General features: G+C 44.8%; 1 protein-coding gene across 1 annotated transcript; it reads left to right on the forward strand.

Annotated features, from left to right (window-relative positions):
* Window positions 1-6,793: 6,793 nt before the first annotated feature.
* On the forward strand, window positions 6,794-13,293 carry TMEM207 (transmembrane protein 207). Its single transcript, XM_075098323.1, has 5 exons — window positions 6,794-7,035; window positions 8,836-8,873; window positions 9,290-9,334; window positions 9,799-9,941; window positions 10,907-13,293. The coding sequence occupies exons 1-5, from the start codon at window positions 6,961-6,963 to the stop codon at window positions 11,053-11,055; spliced, it is 450 nt and encodes a 149-aa protein (XP_074954424.1). The 5' UTR covers window positions 6,794-6,960; the 3' UTR covers window positions 11,056-13,293.
* The last annotated feature ends 108 nt before the right edge of the window (window positions 13,294-13,401 follow it).

Below are 13,401 nucleotides of genomic sequence, written 5' to 3' on the forward strand. Positions count from 1 at the left end.
GCCAGAGGACAGCCTGGCTGTGCTATGGAGCCCTGGAGGCTGATGTGGAGCGATCAACCCCAGAGGAGCCTCACTGTCCTATCCCTACCCTGATCCCCCCTATGCTGCTGCAGCATGCTTGGGGAGAACAAGGCAGGTGGGCACCCAGCATCTCACCCCAAGCATCAACTCACCATGTTCCTAGGTAGAACATTTGAATTTTTACCTGTGACAAGAGGAAAGCCTGCTGATGCTGTGTTGCTTGAATCCATAAATACTGATGTGAGTCCTCCCTAATTCTAGGTGTGCAGGTGTTTGGCTGCAGCATGTCCTGAGCTGACTCTGCCTGCAAGAAAGGAGGGTCTGAGAGCACTACTCTTCCCTGCCTGGAGCCCAGGTGGGCTGGGGGTGCTTGGCAGGGGATAGGCTGCACCTGAGACCTCCAACAGTTCAAAAAAAAAAAAAAGCCCATAAAGAGCAACTGGCAAGAATTCAGGATGCAATGTAAGGCTATAAGCAATCATCTGTGGCAACAGTCACTAGGTATTTGGAAAATCTGGGGAAGTCTTAGGCTGAAATGTTAGTAGGTGCCTTCACTTAAGGGCACAGCATATTGAGCTTTTGCTGCCTTGGGTCTGTGTGTTGCAGGAGGCACTGAGAGACATGTATGTGTCCCTGTGCCCATGTGACTCTGGACTGAGGGGTTTCTTGGTTAAGTAGCACATGTGCCAGCTGATAATGACCAGCAACATGATATATTTCAGCGTTCATTGCTAAGTGGTTCTGCCTGGAAAATTGACTTGAAAATGTGCTTCAGGATGTGCCAGATATTCTCATGATAATTTCTCAGCCAAAAGCTCCCATGTGGTGTCCAATGTGATATCAGTAACTCAAAGGCAGGGGAAAATGAAGCCTCTATCTCCTTTCAAGCAATTTATTCTCCTTTTGTCTTTTTACATCCAGCAGTTAAGTAAATTACAGGGATTAAAATACAAAAGGCATTTAATTTTTTTAACTGTAATTTCTTAGCTCCTGGCAACAAAGTAACAAAAAAAGAAGAGAAATTAAGAAAAAAAATTAAACCCCAAATATAATTTTTAATGATTAAAATACAAATACAATTTTAACTGACTAAAAGTAAGAGGACTTGTTTGAGCACAAAGAAACAGCAGCAGGCTTCAGGATTCAAGTAGCTGTAATCAGCTTCAATTTCACATTAAAAAAACCAGAGGGGAAAATTTCTGGTGGTGATTACTCTGACTGTATTTCTGGTATACTTCCTCTTTCTCTTTATTCAAGCTGCTTTTAATTTTATCAACTTTATCCTTAAATCTGCTTTTCTGTTCCTCAAGTCTTGAGGGTTATCCAGCCCTTTGAACTGATTTCTGAGATGCTCTGTGGGAGGTACAGTGCCTATCTGGAGAGCTTGTGAGATGAAAGGCCTCTTACACCCTTTTTCCAGGTGGGCTGTAATACAGAAGTTCGTGGCTATGTGGGAAGTCAGTGACAGAGCTGGGAATTATCTCAAGGCCTAATGTCCAAGCCAGAAATAAGATAAGCCAAACTACCATTTATTCATCAGGTGCAGTAGATCTTAAAATGTAATTCTGAGCTCTGAATTCTCCTGTAAAACCAAATAACTGCTAGGCTTAGCCTAAATCCTGTTATTTTGGCATCTTTTTTTTTTAAGGATCCAAATCAAGTTTTTAAAACAAAACTCAACTTGGGGGGTGGGGTGGGGGAACAAACCATTTTTCTAAATTCTTTCAGCTTCCCACCAAAACATAGCTCTGCATAAAACACTGCACACTGTTTTCTGCTTTTAATGGTGAAAGCAGAGTTAGTTCCAGAGTTGTAGGCACACACAGGGTGCTTGCTGGAAAGGTGCACTTCTCAAAGTTGCTTCCCCCTGTGAATTCCAGAGCAAGAAAGCTCCTGCCTAAATCCTTACATGTATGCACAATATTTTAGTTGTTGCAGTATCTATTTGTTGTGGTTTAGCCCCAGTCAGCAGCCAAGCACCGCGCAGCCGCTCACTCACTCTCCCCTGGTGGGACGGGGGAGAGAATTGGAAGAGTAAAAGTGAGGCAACTCATGGTTTGAGATAAAGACAGTTTAATAGGTGAAGCAAAAGCAGCGCACGCAAGCAAAGCAAAACAAGGAATTCATTCACTGCTTCCCACAGGCAGGCAGGTGCTCAGCCATCTCCAGGAAAGCAGGGCTCCATCACGCGTAACGCTTACTTGGGAAGACAAACGCCATCACTCCAAACGTCCCCCACCTTCCTTCTTCCCCCAGCTCTATATGCTGAGCATGACGTCATATAGTATGGAATATCCCTTTGGCCAGTTGGGGTCAGCTGTCCTGGCTGTGCCCCCTCCCAGCTCCTTGTGCACCCGGCAGAGCACGGGGAGCTGAAAAAGTCACTGACCAGTGTAAGCGCTACTTAGCAACAACTAAAACATCTCCCCATTATCACCGCTGTTTCCAGCAAAACTCCAAAACACAGCCCCATCCTAGCTACTATGAAGAAATTTAACTTTACCCTAGCTGAAACCAGGACACTATTTCAGGTGTTCATTGTGGGGTTGGAACAGGAGTATTTGAACAATTCACAGCAACTTCCCACAACAGACTTTATACTTTGGATAGTTTTAAAGTTTTGTCTTCCCATGAATGTGTGATTTAAGGATTTGAGGACTCCATTACCACCTATGTATTGAAGAGAGTTTTCTCTGTAGTTCTGAGTCTGGGATATGCATGCACATATAGGAGAAATCCCTTTTACTAATAACTAACCTAAAAGGAGATTCCATTTCCTTTAGCCTTCTGCCAGGCAAAAGGCTTCACTGACCCCATTCTCTGCTGGATTTTCCCTGCTGATACGCCAAGACAAATACAAGGCCCCTCTGGATCGTCCAAAACAGTGGAGGTAGCTGCAGTTGCCTCAGATCTGAGGGTGACCTGCAAAGCCTTGCTCCCGGGGAGGATGCAGCAGAACAATGTCATCCTTGTTTGCACTCATTTAAATCAGTGCCTGGAGTCTTTCCTTTCCCCTGTGCACCACATCCCTTGCACAGTCTCACAAAGGGCTGTATTCATCAGTGAGCAGCAACTAGTTATAATCCTTTTGAAAGACAACAGGCTGTGCCAGCTCTACCAAGGCTTGTCTTAAAGAGTTCATCCTTCCTTGCTCACACAAGCCCGGGGCTGTCTTGGTTAAATCCTGTGCATGCAGGTGGGTTTGAGGGTCTAAGGACCAACTAGAGTGGGTTCCATGGGGCGGGAAGGGAATCCCTGCATCAGCAAGTCCTGGTGAAGTGGTTGCATCCCCTGTGGGTGCTCGATGACTTCCATCTCAGGAGCTGTTTGGATTCGTGCCCACACTCCTCCCATGGACAAGCTGCTGCACAACCTCACTGCCCTGGATGGGGTGAACCTTCTTTGTATTCCAGCCTCAATATATTCATGGCCAGTTTGCTCCTATTTGTTCCTGTGCCAGCACTGGCCTTTAGCTTAAATATAGCTCTCCCTGGCACTGGATTTATTCATCTCAGTGTGTTTGTAGGGAGTAAGCAATTCCTTGCAGCTTTCATTGCATGAGGACAAGACCGAAGCTGCTTTAGTTCTCCTCTTGCAGAAAGGCAATCCTCAGTCCTCTATATTACCCTGCTCTTGTCTTGGGCTAAACTGAATTTACCTGCCCATAGTCTTCCCAGGCCAGGAGGGATGATCACAAACAGACACTGAGGATGCAGCTGCAAAAAGCAAAGACTGAGCCAGCCACAGTGGTGAAATTGAGTAGGGAGGGGAGAGCTCCCAGCGGATTTGGGCTGGAGGAAAAATTGATTGCAGTGGTGATGTGAAAACACTGCAACATGAAAAAGCCAACACATGCTTAATTAACTTTTGTCAGTCGACCTTAATGTAGAAAGCAAGGCTGTTCTGCATTTCTTCATCTCCCTTCAACTGCACATCTCTGTGTTCTCTATGTGTCCTCTGTCCTTCCCTCTGTCTGTCCCACCTCCTTCCTGCCACTCTCATTTCTTTCTTTCTTTCTAGTAGTCTGTCATGGTTCCATTCTGGACTGTACCAGGAGGCTGATCAGAGTTTAGCAAGGTGATTTCTTTCCTAAAAGTCATCCTCAGCAGCCACCAAATGCTCTGAAGGCAGCTAAGGAAGAGCTTTAAACAGGTTTAAACTGCTAGCTGTGCTTATGAGCTGCCAGGGGCTCTGTGTGGGCTCCTGTTTGTCAGTAAATTCCATCCCACTCTCACCGGAATCCAGAGGTCCCCAAAGTGTTCCCTGAAACTTTGGCTCAAACCAAAAGCATGACTGAAAAATGTTGTATTACACTCAAGCAAGCAAAGGCCGCCTCTTCTAGTGTGCATACATACAGGAATGAACTCAGTTCCTGAAATTCAAACCCCTAATCCAAACTCAGTCAGGTCAGACCTGGCAAGTTAAATCAGCTTTTCCCAGATTTCTCCTTTCTCCCTGTCTTGCATTCCCTCTTATGAAGCCCAGCAAGAGCCAGTCCCCAGTGGAGGTGGTTTCTGTGGCAACTCTGAAAGTCACCCTCTGGATGATCCTAGAACTGCACATCTTCTTGTTGAAAGGACCAGACACTTTAAGCAAAGAGATAATGGACAATCATAAATTGCTGTGTATTGCAGTAGTCCCTGTTGCTGCCTGGGTGATGCATTTGTCACCTAGCAACGACATTAGGTGATGAGGAAAAAACAGATTTTTAATCTAATGGCTATGAGTTAACATGTATCAGAAAGAAGCCTCCCAAGTCCACTGCTGAGGTGGATATAATTGACTGAGGAGGGAAGAGATACCAAACTTTTCATCAGTAAGTGGACGAGGAGAGGGGAGCAGGGTTTACCTTTCATGTATCTATAAACATATGTGTGTGTATATATACCTCCTCCTGGGGAGAATGACAAAAAAAACTAGAAAAATCCCTCAGATTGGAGATAACCCTCGCACACAAGTCTCTCGGTACTGCAAAACCCCGAAGGCAGCAATGTCACAGTAGGCAGGGAGTGGGCAGGAGGGGTTGCAGCCCACCATGGGTTTCAGTGCAGAGCTCCTCTGGGCTTTTTGTGTCAGATCCCGGCTGGCTTAAAGCAAGTGCTGGGGCTCTTTATGATATTCATGTATTCAAGCTGCTGAACAGATCACAGGCAGAGAGAGTTTTCCTGCTGAAGTAGCAGCTCTTTTCAGTATTGGGATCACCTGTCAAGCAAAAGACGGGGCTGTTTGTGGACCCCCTCTTAGCCAACTCTTTCTCCTCCCAACGTCGTTATTGAGAATATAGAGACAGGGTCCACAGATTGCCACCACCACTTGAAACCTCTGCATGGGATGAACCAGAAGAAAATACTTTAAAGTTTGCCTTTACGCCAGGAAGCTGAGCAATGGCAGGATTCAGTTCTTCCTTTTTTTCTTCTAGAAATAGACTCAGAACAGACTCTGTGCATTATTTTTCAGTACCAGGAGCTCATTTTCGTACCTGCCCCGCAAAATACTGGGGATGATCCATTCAGTAGCTCTAAATTGGAAGTACCCTGGGTGCTGGCAAGAGGGAAGTAATTGTGAGAGGAAGAAATCTGAAATTAGTTCACTGATGGATGATGTCTTTGAAGCCTGAAATTGTAAGAGTTGCAAGGTTCCCAGCAAGGCTGTGCACATTTTTATACTGCAGGAGCTTTTTCTTTTAGTAAAACAGCTAAGAAAATGGTTTGGCAGTTTACTGTTGAACAAAGTTGAAAAGGACTGGTCTGAACCAGGACACCAACATGTTCAGGCCATTTATATTGTATAGCACATTCATTCAGCAACATGATGAGAGATGCTTTCTCAGAGGGCGTTGTTGCAGAGGCTTGCCTTTAATTAGGAGTGAGCTGAAAGTAAACATTTAAGAACACCAGGGTTTGGGCTGGGTTTATGCAAAACTTTAACAATAAATAACAAACCTGGGTTGAGTATCAGAGTTGGTTAGACTTCTTGACCTTTTAGTTGAAGCAAAGCCACAGAGGTATATCTCAAGAGCAGCTTAGCTTTGTCAATCATTACAAAAGTAATGGCATCACAACATAATGCTTAACTTCTGGAGTGATGGCTAAACATATTCACAGCAACACCTTTTCTGTTAAATCTGGAAGAACCGTAGTTAATGGTGTGTTTCAGCCACGGGCTGTAAACTTCAGTGACAATCTATTACTGACTGCTGAACAAACCAGGATCGTCTGTTCTGCAGTGATCAGAGCTACGGCGCAAGCCATTGTCCACCCCTGTTTAACTACACCATCGGCTGTATCCATTAGGACCAAATTGGTCCTTATACTGTGCAGTGAAATTTTGTATCCCTTATGAGAATCACGGGCTGTGTGGTTTTTTGGGTGCATTTTCCTAGCAAACCAACCCCTGGAAGCTGCATAACAGCAGTAGAGGTTCTGGTGGTGGTTGTCCCAGGGTGGGAAGGGTTTACTTCATCCTTGGTGCACATGTTTGAGGTGGTAGTCACAGTGCATAGGAGATGGTTGGAGGTAGCACTGCTTTTTCTGTAATTCCAGAATTGCAGCTGAAGGCCACATGTAATGAAAGCATGGGGTCACCATACGGTCTCCAGTGATTCTTTATTTGTAGCAGGTCCTGTTAAATACAGCCACCAGTTAATATGGAACTAAGGTTCAGCAACAGGAATTTGTGAACTGCTATGAAAATACCGAAACAACTGCAAGGTGCTGACCTTAAACTAGTGTTCCTTTAACTTCTAGCAGCTCTTCGAGTGTGTCCATGCAAACCCAAATTTGTTCCCTGGCTAGCGGTAATTTCTAAAGCCCAGGAAGCCATTGGGTAACAGGTTCTCTGGCTAAAGGCACAATGTGCAGAAAAGTTTTAAAAGCTCCAAATTACAGAGGGTAGAACACAGCTGCAAACAAAGCTCTTCCCACATTTCTCCTGCTAGTGATGCAGAGACCTGGAGTTTTGTGTTTCACTTCATGGATCACAGGAACTGGAGTTTTGTGTTTAACCTTCTTCCAGGTAACAAAACCATTCACTGGGACCAGGCTGATTTTAGGGATTTTGTGGGGGAAGATTTCAACTTTTATAGAATTTAGTCATCAGCCCTTTTTATTTTTTAGGGGGAGGAATTTTTTGAGGACCTGATGAATTTGGGGAGGATTTAATATTCACAACAATTCCAGTTAATGCAGAGAAAACATGACTACCTTAATCCTTTATTCTGGCTATGGCTATTGAAATGGAAAAGCATGGGTCTTCAGTGGCACAGGTGGATGTTTGGCTGCATTGATAGATTACTGCCTCGGAGTAGATGCACTTTGCTGCAGTTTAACTACGCTAAGGTAGCTGCGCCGAGGTAGTTTGAAGGATGACAAAAGAGAGTCCAGAGGTTGCAATTCAGCCATGAAGAATACTCAGGCCACACTTAATTACAGCAATTGGCTCTGTGGTTTTGACCTGTTATTCTAATAATCACTTGAAGTACAAAACCAAAACTAAAATATTCTGCACCAGGGTGCATGTGTGACATGGCAAATTAGCTCAGTTTTAAAAGGACATGTCTGGAAGAGTTGAAGCTTCTGTCTTTTTCTCTATTCCTCATTTCGGTTTCAAACACTCATGAAATTTCATAGATAATGTTTTATATTAAAGACTTATTATACCTAAAGACCTCTGGTGGAACTAGGGGTTGAAAAGCAGTGTGTGCACAGGATCAAACACATTATAGAAATTTGTGGGGTGATTTCTTGCTGTTTAGTGACACAAGATTTGCACAACAAAATCCCTACAAAGAAGTCCTGTCAATTAGAGATGTAATATAAGATCTCTCAATTATACATATTTTATAACATTTTCTAATACAGATCACAGCTTTCCAGTTTGACTCAAAGAAAGTTAGAAATCTCTACATGGTTTGGATATATACATAAAGAAATCCAAAGTAACGATTTACAAATTACATTCTAATTGTTTTCTTCAAGAAATAGATCTAAATTCTTCCATGTTGCTCATTCTGCTTCCCAGTGTTATTGCAATTCTATATCTGACCTGAAGATTTTTTGTAGCAAATTTGAGCAAGTGTTATAACACACCTGATGCATGTCAGCCAAAAATTGTATTGAATTTGATTCTATCGTACTGATGAACCACTCCAGTTACTTTTTGTTCAGATAATATGAAACTGAGGCTAAAATCAACAAGGCTTGCAAAAGTAAACTTGCTTGTGCAGAGAGTAGAAAATATACCTGAAAAACAAGTTTCAGGTTCACATATTTGCAATACCTGAAACCTGACTCTGAGAATGATGCATCACTACGGTCCGAAAAAAAAGGAAAATGCTGGGTAGAGCACATATCTGGTCAAAACAGCTCAAATTTACAGCTACATTTACAATTAGCTACTGGAAAATGAGCTACAGACCAAGAATTTGGTCACGGGACATTTTCAGCAGGCATTTCTGAGTTCTGTAAATAGGTCTCTGACACCTGCTTGTGTCTCCCTGCACTCATCCTTCCCTCTTTCACACCCAAATAAATGCTTTCCCATTGGTCTAGCTTTCATTTACAAACTATTGAATTTATTGAGCTCTCTGCAGGGTTATCCACTGGTTTCAATACGGGCTAGCTCAGACCAGAGGTGTGCAGAGGCGAGTGCTCAGCCCGGCTGTCTCTAGGGAGAGGTCTGGCTTTGACCCCTGCAGGAACCAGCACCTGTATGACCCTTCCTCTCTGACTTCCCACTCTAAGATCAGTACTTATACTGGTAAATTATAAAAAACAACACATATCTGCCCTCTCTGATTTACATGTGTGTTTTCAGTTAGCAGACTCTGAGTTGGACTGTGAGCTTGGCGAGAGGTGAGTGTGGCTCTGTTTTCTCACCCGCGGCTGCTCCCACCCCGGGCTCTTTCAGGGATGCAGTGCTCCTGCCCAGCACACTGACGTGGCAGAGGAATGAGGGCTTCCAGGAAAGGGCTGTCTAGTTTTAATTCCACAAGAGGAAAGGGATGCTGGCAACCTTTTGGGTTTTCAGCAAAAACGCTGGTGACGGGTGCTAGTGTTCAAAGGCAAACCAGTTGCACGCTGCTTTGTACATAATCTGCACCTGCTCCTATCTACATAGAGAAACTTTTAGTAGGGTTCACTTGATGGAGGAAGACTTCTCAATCCTCTACTTACTGATGACACTTTTTGTCATGTTGGTTGATGTGCGCTGGAGCTGGTACGGTCCCCTTTTGCTGGACTGAAAGTTTCTTTTATTTTTCCCTTGTTAGGTGCGTCAGGCAGAGCAATGAAAACTTTATCAGCTGGTATGTGTGGTAAGTTACAGATCTGTTTTAGAAGGAAAAACTGCCAAATAATATTCTTTGATGGATATATAGAGAGAAAGGCATTAAGAGAGACTGATAGCTAGAAAGCATTGCTCCTGGGCTGTCCCTGTGTTCTGTCTTTACTGACTAATGGGAATCATTTATCCATATCCTCCTCACTGTACACTGCTAACTGAGCAGGGCAAAACTGATGAATGATTTCAGGGAGAAATGTTTGAATTTCTAGCCAGCACTTGGCGCTGAGCACTCAGCACTGAGACATTGGTTTCTGGGGACTTTGGTCATGTCCAGTGGTCTGGAAGGGGAAACTACACTGATGGGGAAACTGCAACATTTAACGGCTATTTGCAAAAGATGTTAATGAATATGTTAATCTGAAGACATGCAGCCATCTGTCAGTGCTGCTTGCAGATGGTGATGGTACTGTTCCTCCCCTGCTGCCTCTGCCTCAGGTTCCTGATGTTGTTTTTCCTGGCCTTGCTCCTGTCCTGTGGGATCTGCTGCTGCCTGCAGTGCTGGCTGAAACGGTGGAGCTGCCTCCCCCGCCAACGCACCCTGGCTGTCTTTGCACTCAGCAGCTCGGATGCATTTTGCGGTTAGTCTTCTCCCTACCTGCTGCAAGGTCCCACTGGCCCTGGCGAGCTTCCCCATGGCCCATCCATAGCCCAGTAACAGGCAGCCAGGCTTAAGCGGGAGCTGGACTGAAGCCAGATGCTGTGTTTCTGGTGAACAGTGGGGTGCCCAGCTTCGGCATCTTGGGTGGATACTTGGACCGTGGACTGGAGGCCTTAAGCCACATCTTTCCCAAGCTGTGCCTTCAGCTGAACTCAGTGCTCTCCCTGTGTCCATGTGTCCCAAAGGTGCCTAGTCGGGGCTTGGCCATGCTAATACTGGAGACGTGTGGGACCTTCTCCTTGGTGCCAGGGCACTCAGCTACCCAGCATACTCAGCCACAGGCACTGCCTGGGGACAGGCAGCCCTTTCTAACACATGACCTGAACTTCTTACTTAGGCAAGACCATACCAGTCTACCTGAGCCACGCCAGCAGGCAGCTCAACTGGCTGATGCACCCTGGGGTCTGTCAAAAAGTTGTCTTGGTGGGTGCTGTTCATCACGGTAGCCACCCTCAGCATTCACCAGAAGCACGCAGGCTTTTGAGGACTGGGCTATAATGACTATGGGTAGCACCAAGCACTGACCTGGAGTATTCCCAGCAGCATCAGCAGACTGGGTTAGACAGCAGTCCCTCCAAGAAGAATAAAGCTAATTCAGTAATTAGAGTAAGCCCTTCCCAAAGGAGGTATTGCCGGCTTTCTGGATGTCATGAGCAGTGTCTCCACAGGAAGGGCCCACCCTAAACCCACCCAAATTCCTCTGTTCTCACTTCTTGCATCTGGAGTTTGTGGTGATATGCTTTGTGATGCCATACTTCAAAAATTACATCCATGCCTTTCTTGTTTCTAAGTGGTTTGACAGGTCCTCCCAGGCTCACCCCTCTCATCCCCACGCTCACTCTTCATGTCTGTCTACTGAACGGTTATAGCTTTGCTTTTTTCCAGCAAGTGAAGTGCCTCAGTGCCCATTCTCTGGATCTCCGAGCCCCTCCATGACTGTGGAGATGTCCTCTTCTCCTGTCCCACGGTTCAGCCTTGGGGGAACCGAGTTGCCTCCATCCTATGAGGATATTATGAATGAAAACAAGCTCTAGATGCCACATGTTGGCTTTCTGCGATTCCATCTGGTTCATCAGAGAGGTTCCATTATGCTACAGTAGTGTGAGATCAAACCAGCCCTTTCCACATGTTGGCCGAGAGACTGAAAAGCAGCACATATTTTATCTGAACCTAAAAGGGGAGACAAAATGCAACAGAATAAATGCCAAAAGCATGTGTTGAATCTGTCACGGGAGCTCAGCTTGACATTTTGATAGGGCTCTGGATTTCGAGAAGGTCCTTCAAAGGTCTGTCTGTATTTGCGGTTTTTGGCTCAGCCTCCAGATTTACATCTCCAAGGCTGCTCGAGCTGGTGTAACCCCATGTGTTTTAGGACTGAATGTTGATAAATGACTTGATAGTTACTTCATAAACTTGGGCTGCCTCCTTCACTCGGCACAGTGCCAACAAACACCCTCTGGCAAAGTCAGGTTGTTCTAATATATTGTAATGCAATCATGCCACTCTGCGATGAAGGATCATTTGCCACATTTAAAATATTTAGCACAGCATATCAGATTTGTCTAGTGCAAAAGGCAGCAAATTTATGGCCAGGGAGGGAAAGCAAGAGATAGGGATTATGGGAGGGGTAGGCAGCAGCAGGACCTGACTACAGAACATGAAAAAAAAAGTGAGTTTGCTCATTTAAACTGTTATTAATTTCATGGTGACTTCCCAGCTACTCTTGCCCTAGCACTGCAGATCTACAGACTTTGAATGGCTGAGGACCCACATGGCAGTTCCCTATAGAAATGAATTATGGGATTAGGTATTTGGTGCTTAGGTACAGAAATTTATTAGGATAAAGAATGTAATTTTCTTTGAGGTGACCACCGCAGGCAGGATGGGAAGAGACTTTAAGAAGACTGCCTTATACCCAAGGAAGCTCAGCTCTAGCTAAGCCATTCCTAGGAGGTATTAGCCTGCCTAGTTCTCAAATTACAGAGAAAAAGATGCTGAATTTCCCCTTTAGCTGGATTCCAGATGAAAGCAAAGATTTCCTTTGTTTGTCATGGGCAGGTCACTGAAGGCTGGATTCAACCTGCCTGACCTCTTTTCCTCTGTTCTTTCGACGACGAGGGCTGGGGGCTGCAATCAGGTGCTTCTTGGTGCAGGAGGTAAATGTCACGCCTAGTGCCACGCATCACATGCCCAGGGAGCCACAAGCTTACAAGGTGGGCAGCTGGGTCCATCTTAAGTACCCCAAAAGATAATGGAATCCCACAGCCTGCCTCCTGGAGCAGCTCCCCACCTGTAGAGTGGGGTTAGTACCAGTTCCCCTGCTCAGGAAGAAAACTGGGAAGATAAATCCACTAAGGATTATGAAGCGCTCACATATTCTCGTAATAAAGCTATGCAAGTACCTTCACTAGATAAAGAATTATAGCATATTTTAAGAGACAAATTCTCTGCCAGCACCACAACAAATTATCCCCATAAAATCTTACTTTAGAAGCAACTTTAATGTTTGACTCTTGTGTGAAAGGAAATAGATGTTACTGTAGCAAAATGAATGTTTGTGCCGGCAGGCTAAAATATTACAGGGATTATTAATACGGAAAATTAGCAAGTACAGACTCAGCCAGCGGAGAAGTCAAGCAACTCCTGAGTGTCCTTTCACTGCCTGAACGTAGTAAGAATTGCAGGTAATCAGCACCTCTCAGGATCAGACCTTTTATATACGTAAGTGCTTCCACTACTCAACCCCTTCAATTTATGCCCTGAAGCATGAGATTTGATTATGTTTGTCACTTCAGCTTGCGTAGCCTGCTAGTGGGCATTAAATCAGCCATCCCTTCCTTCCCACCTACACACTGCATTTGCTTCAATGGCCCCTTCGTGGAAGTGAACTCCACAGGTTGTCTGCATTATAAGCTGCATAAAACATTACCATCTCCCGCTTATTAATTGCTTGGCTCTAAATAAATTGCTGCCTTTAATTTCATTGAATGTCACCTTCTAATCAGATGGCTGGAGAGGCTAACAAGCAAGCACTGCTCTTCTTTCAATGCTTCCATCACTCTGCATCCCTATTTCACAAGGTCCAGTAAGTGGCAGTCATTACTGAGGCAGTAAATCCTTCCCCAGCCACCCAACAGAGGGCAAGCAAGGCTTTCAGCAACACACCCAGGATGCTGCTGCTCTTGCAGAAACATTCTTGGGAAACAGTTTCTGTGCTACTGGTGTGCATTCAAGTGCATTCAGCTTCATGTTTGGGGTACTTTAATTAGTCACAAAAGGAATAAAATTACTTCATCAAAATTGTGTCTGGTGGCTTATAGTAAAGAGAGCTTCTGGTTGTCACAAAATTGGGCTCCAGCTGGACCTATCTGCAAAAAGAG

Source organism: Phalacrocorax aristotelis, chromosome 7 (genome assembly GCF_949628215.1).
Source record: "Phalacrocorax aristotelis chromosome 7, bGulAri2.1, whole genome shotgun sequence".
Taxonomy (NCBI): domain Eukaryota; kingdom Metazoa; phylum Chordata; class Aves; order Suliformes; family Phalacrocoracidae; genus Phalacrocorax; species Phalacrocorax aristotelis.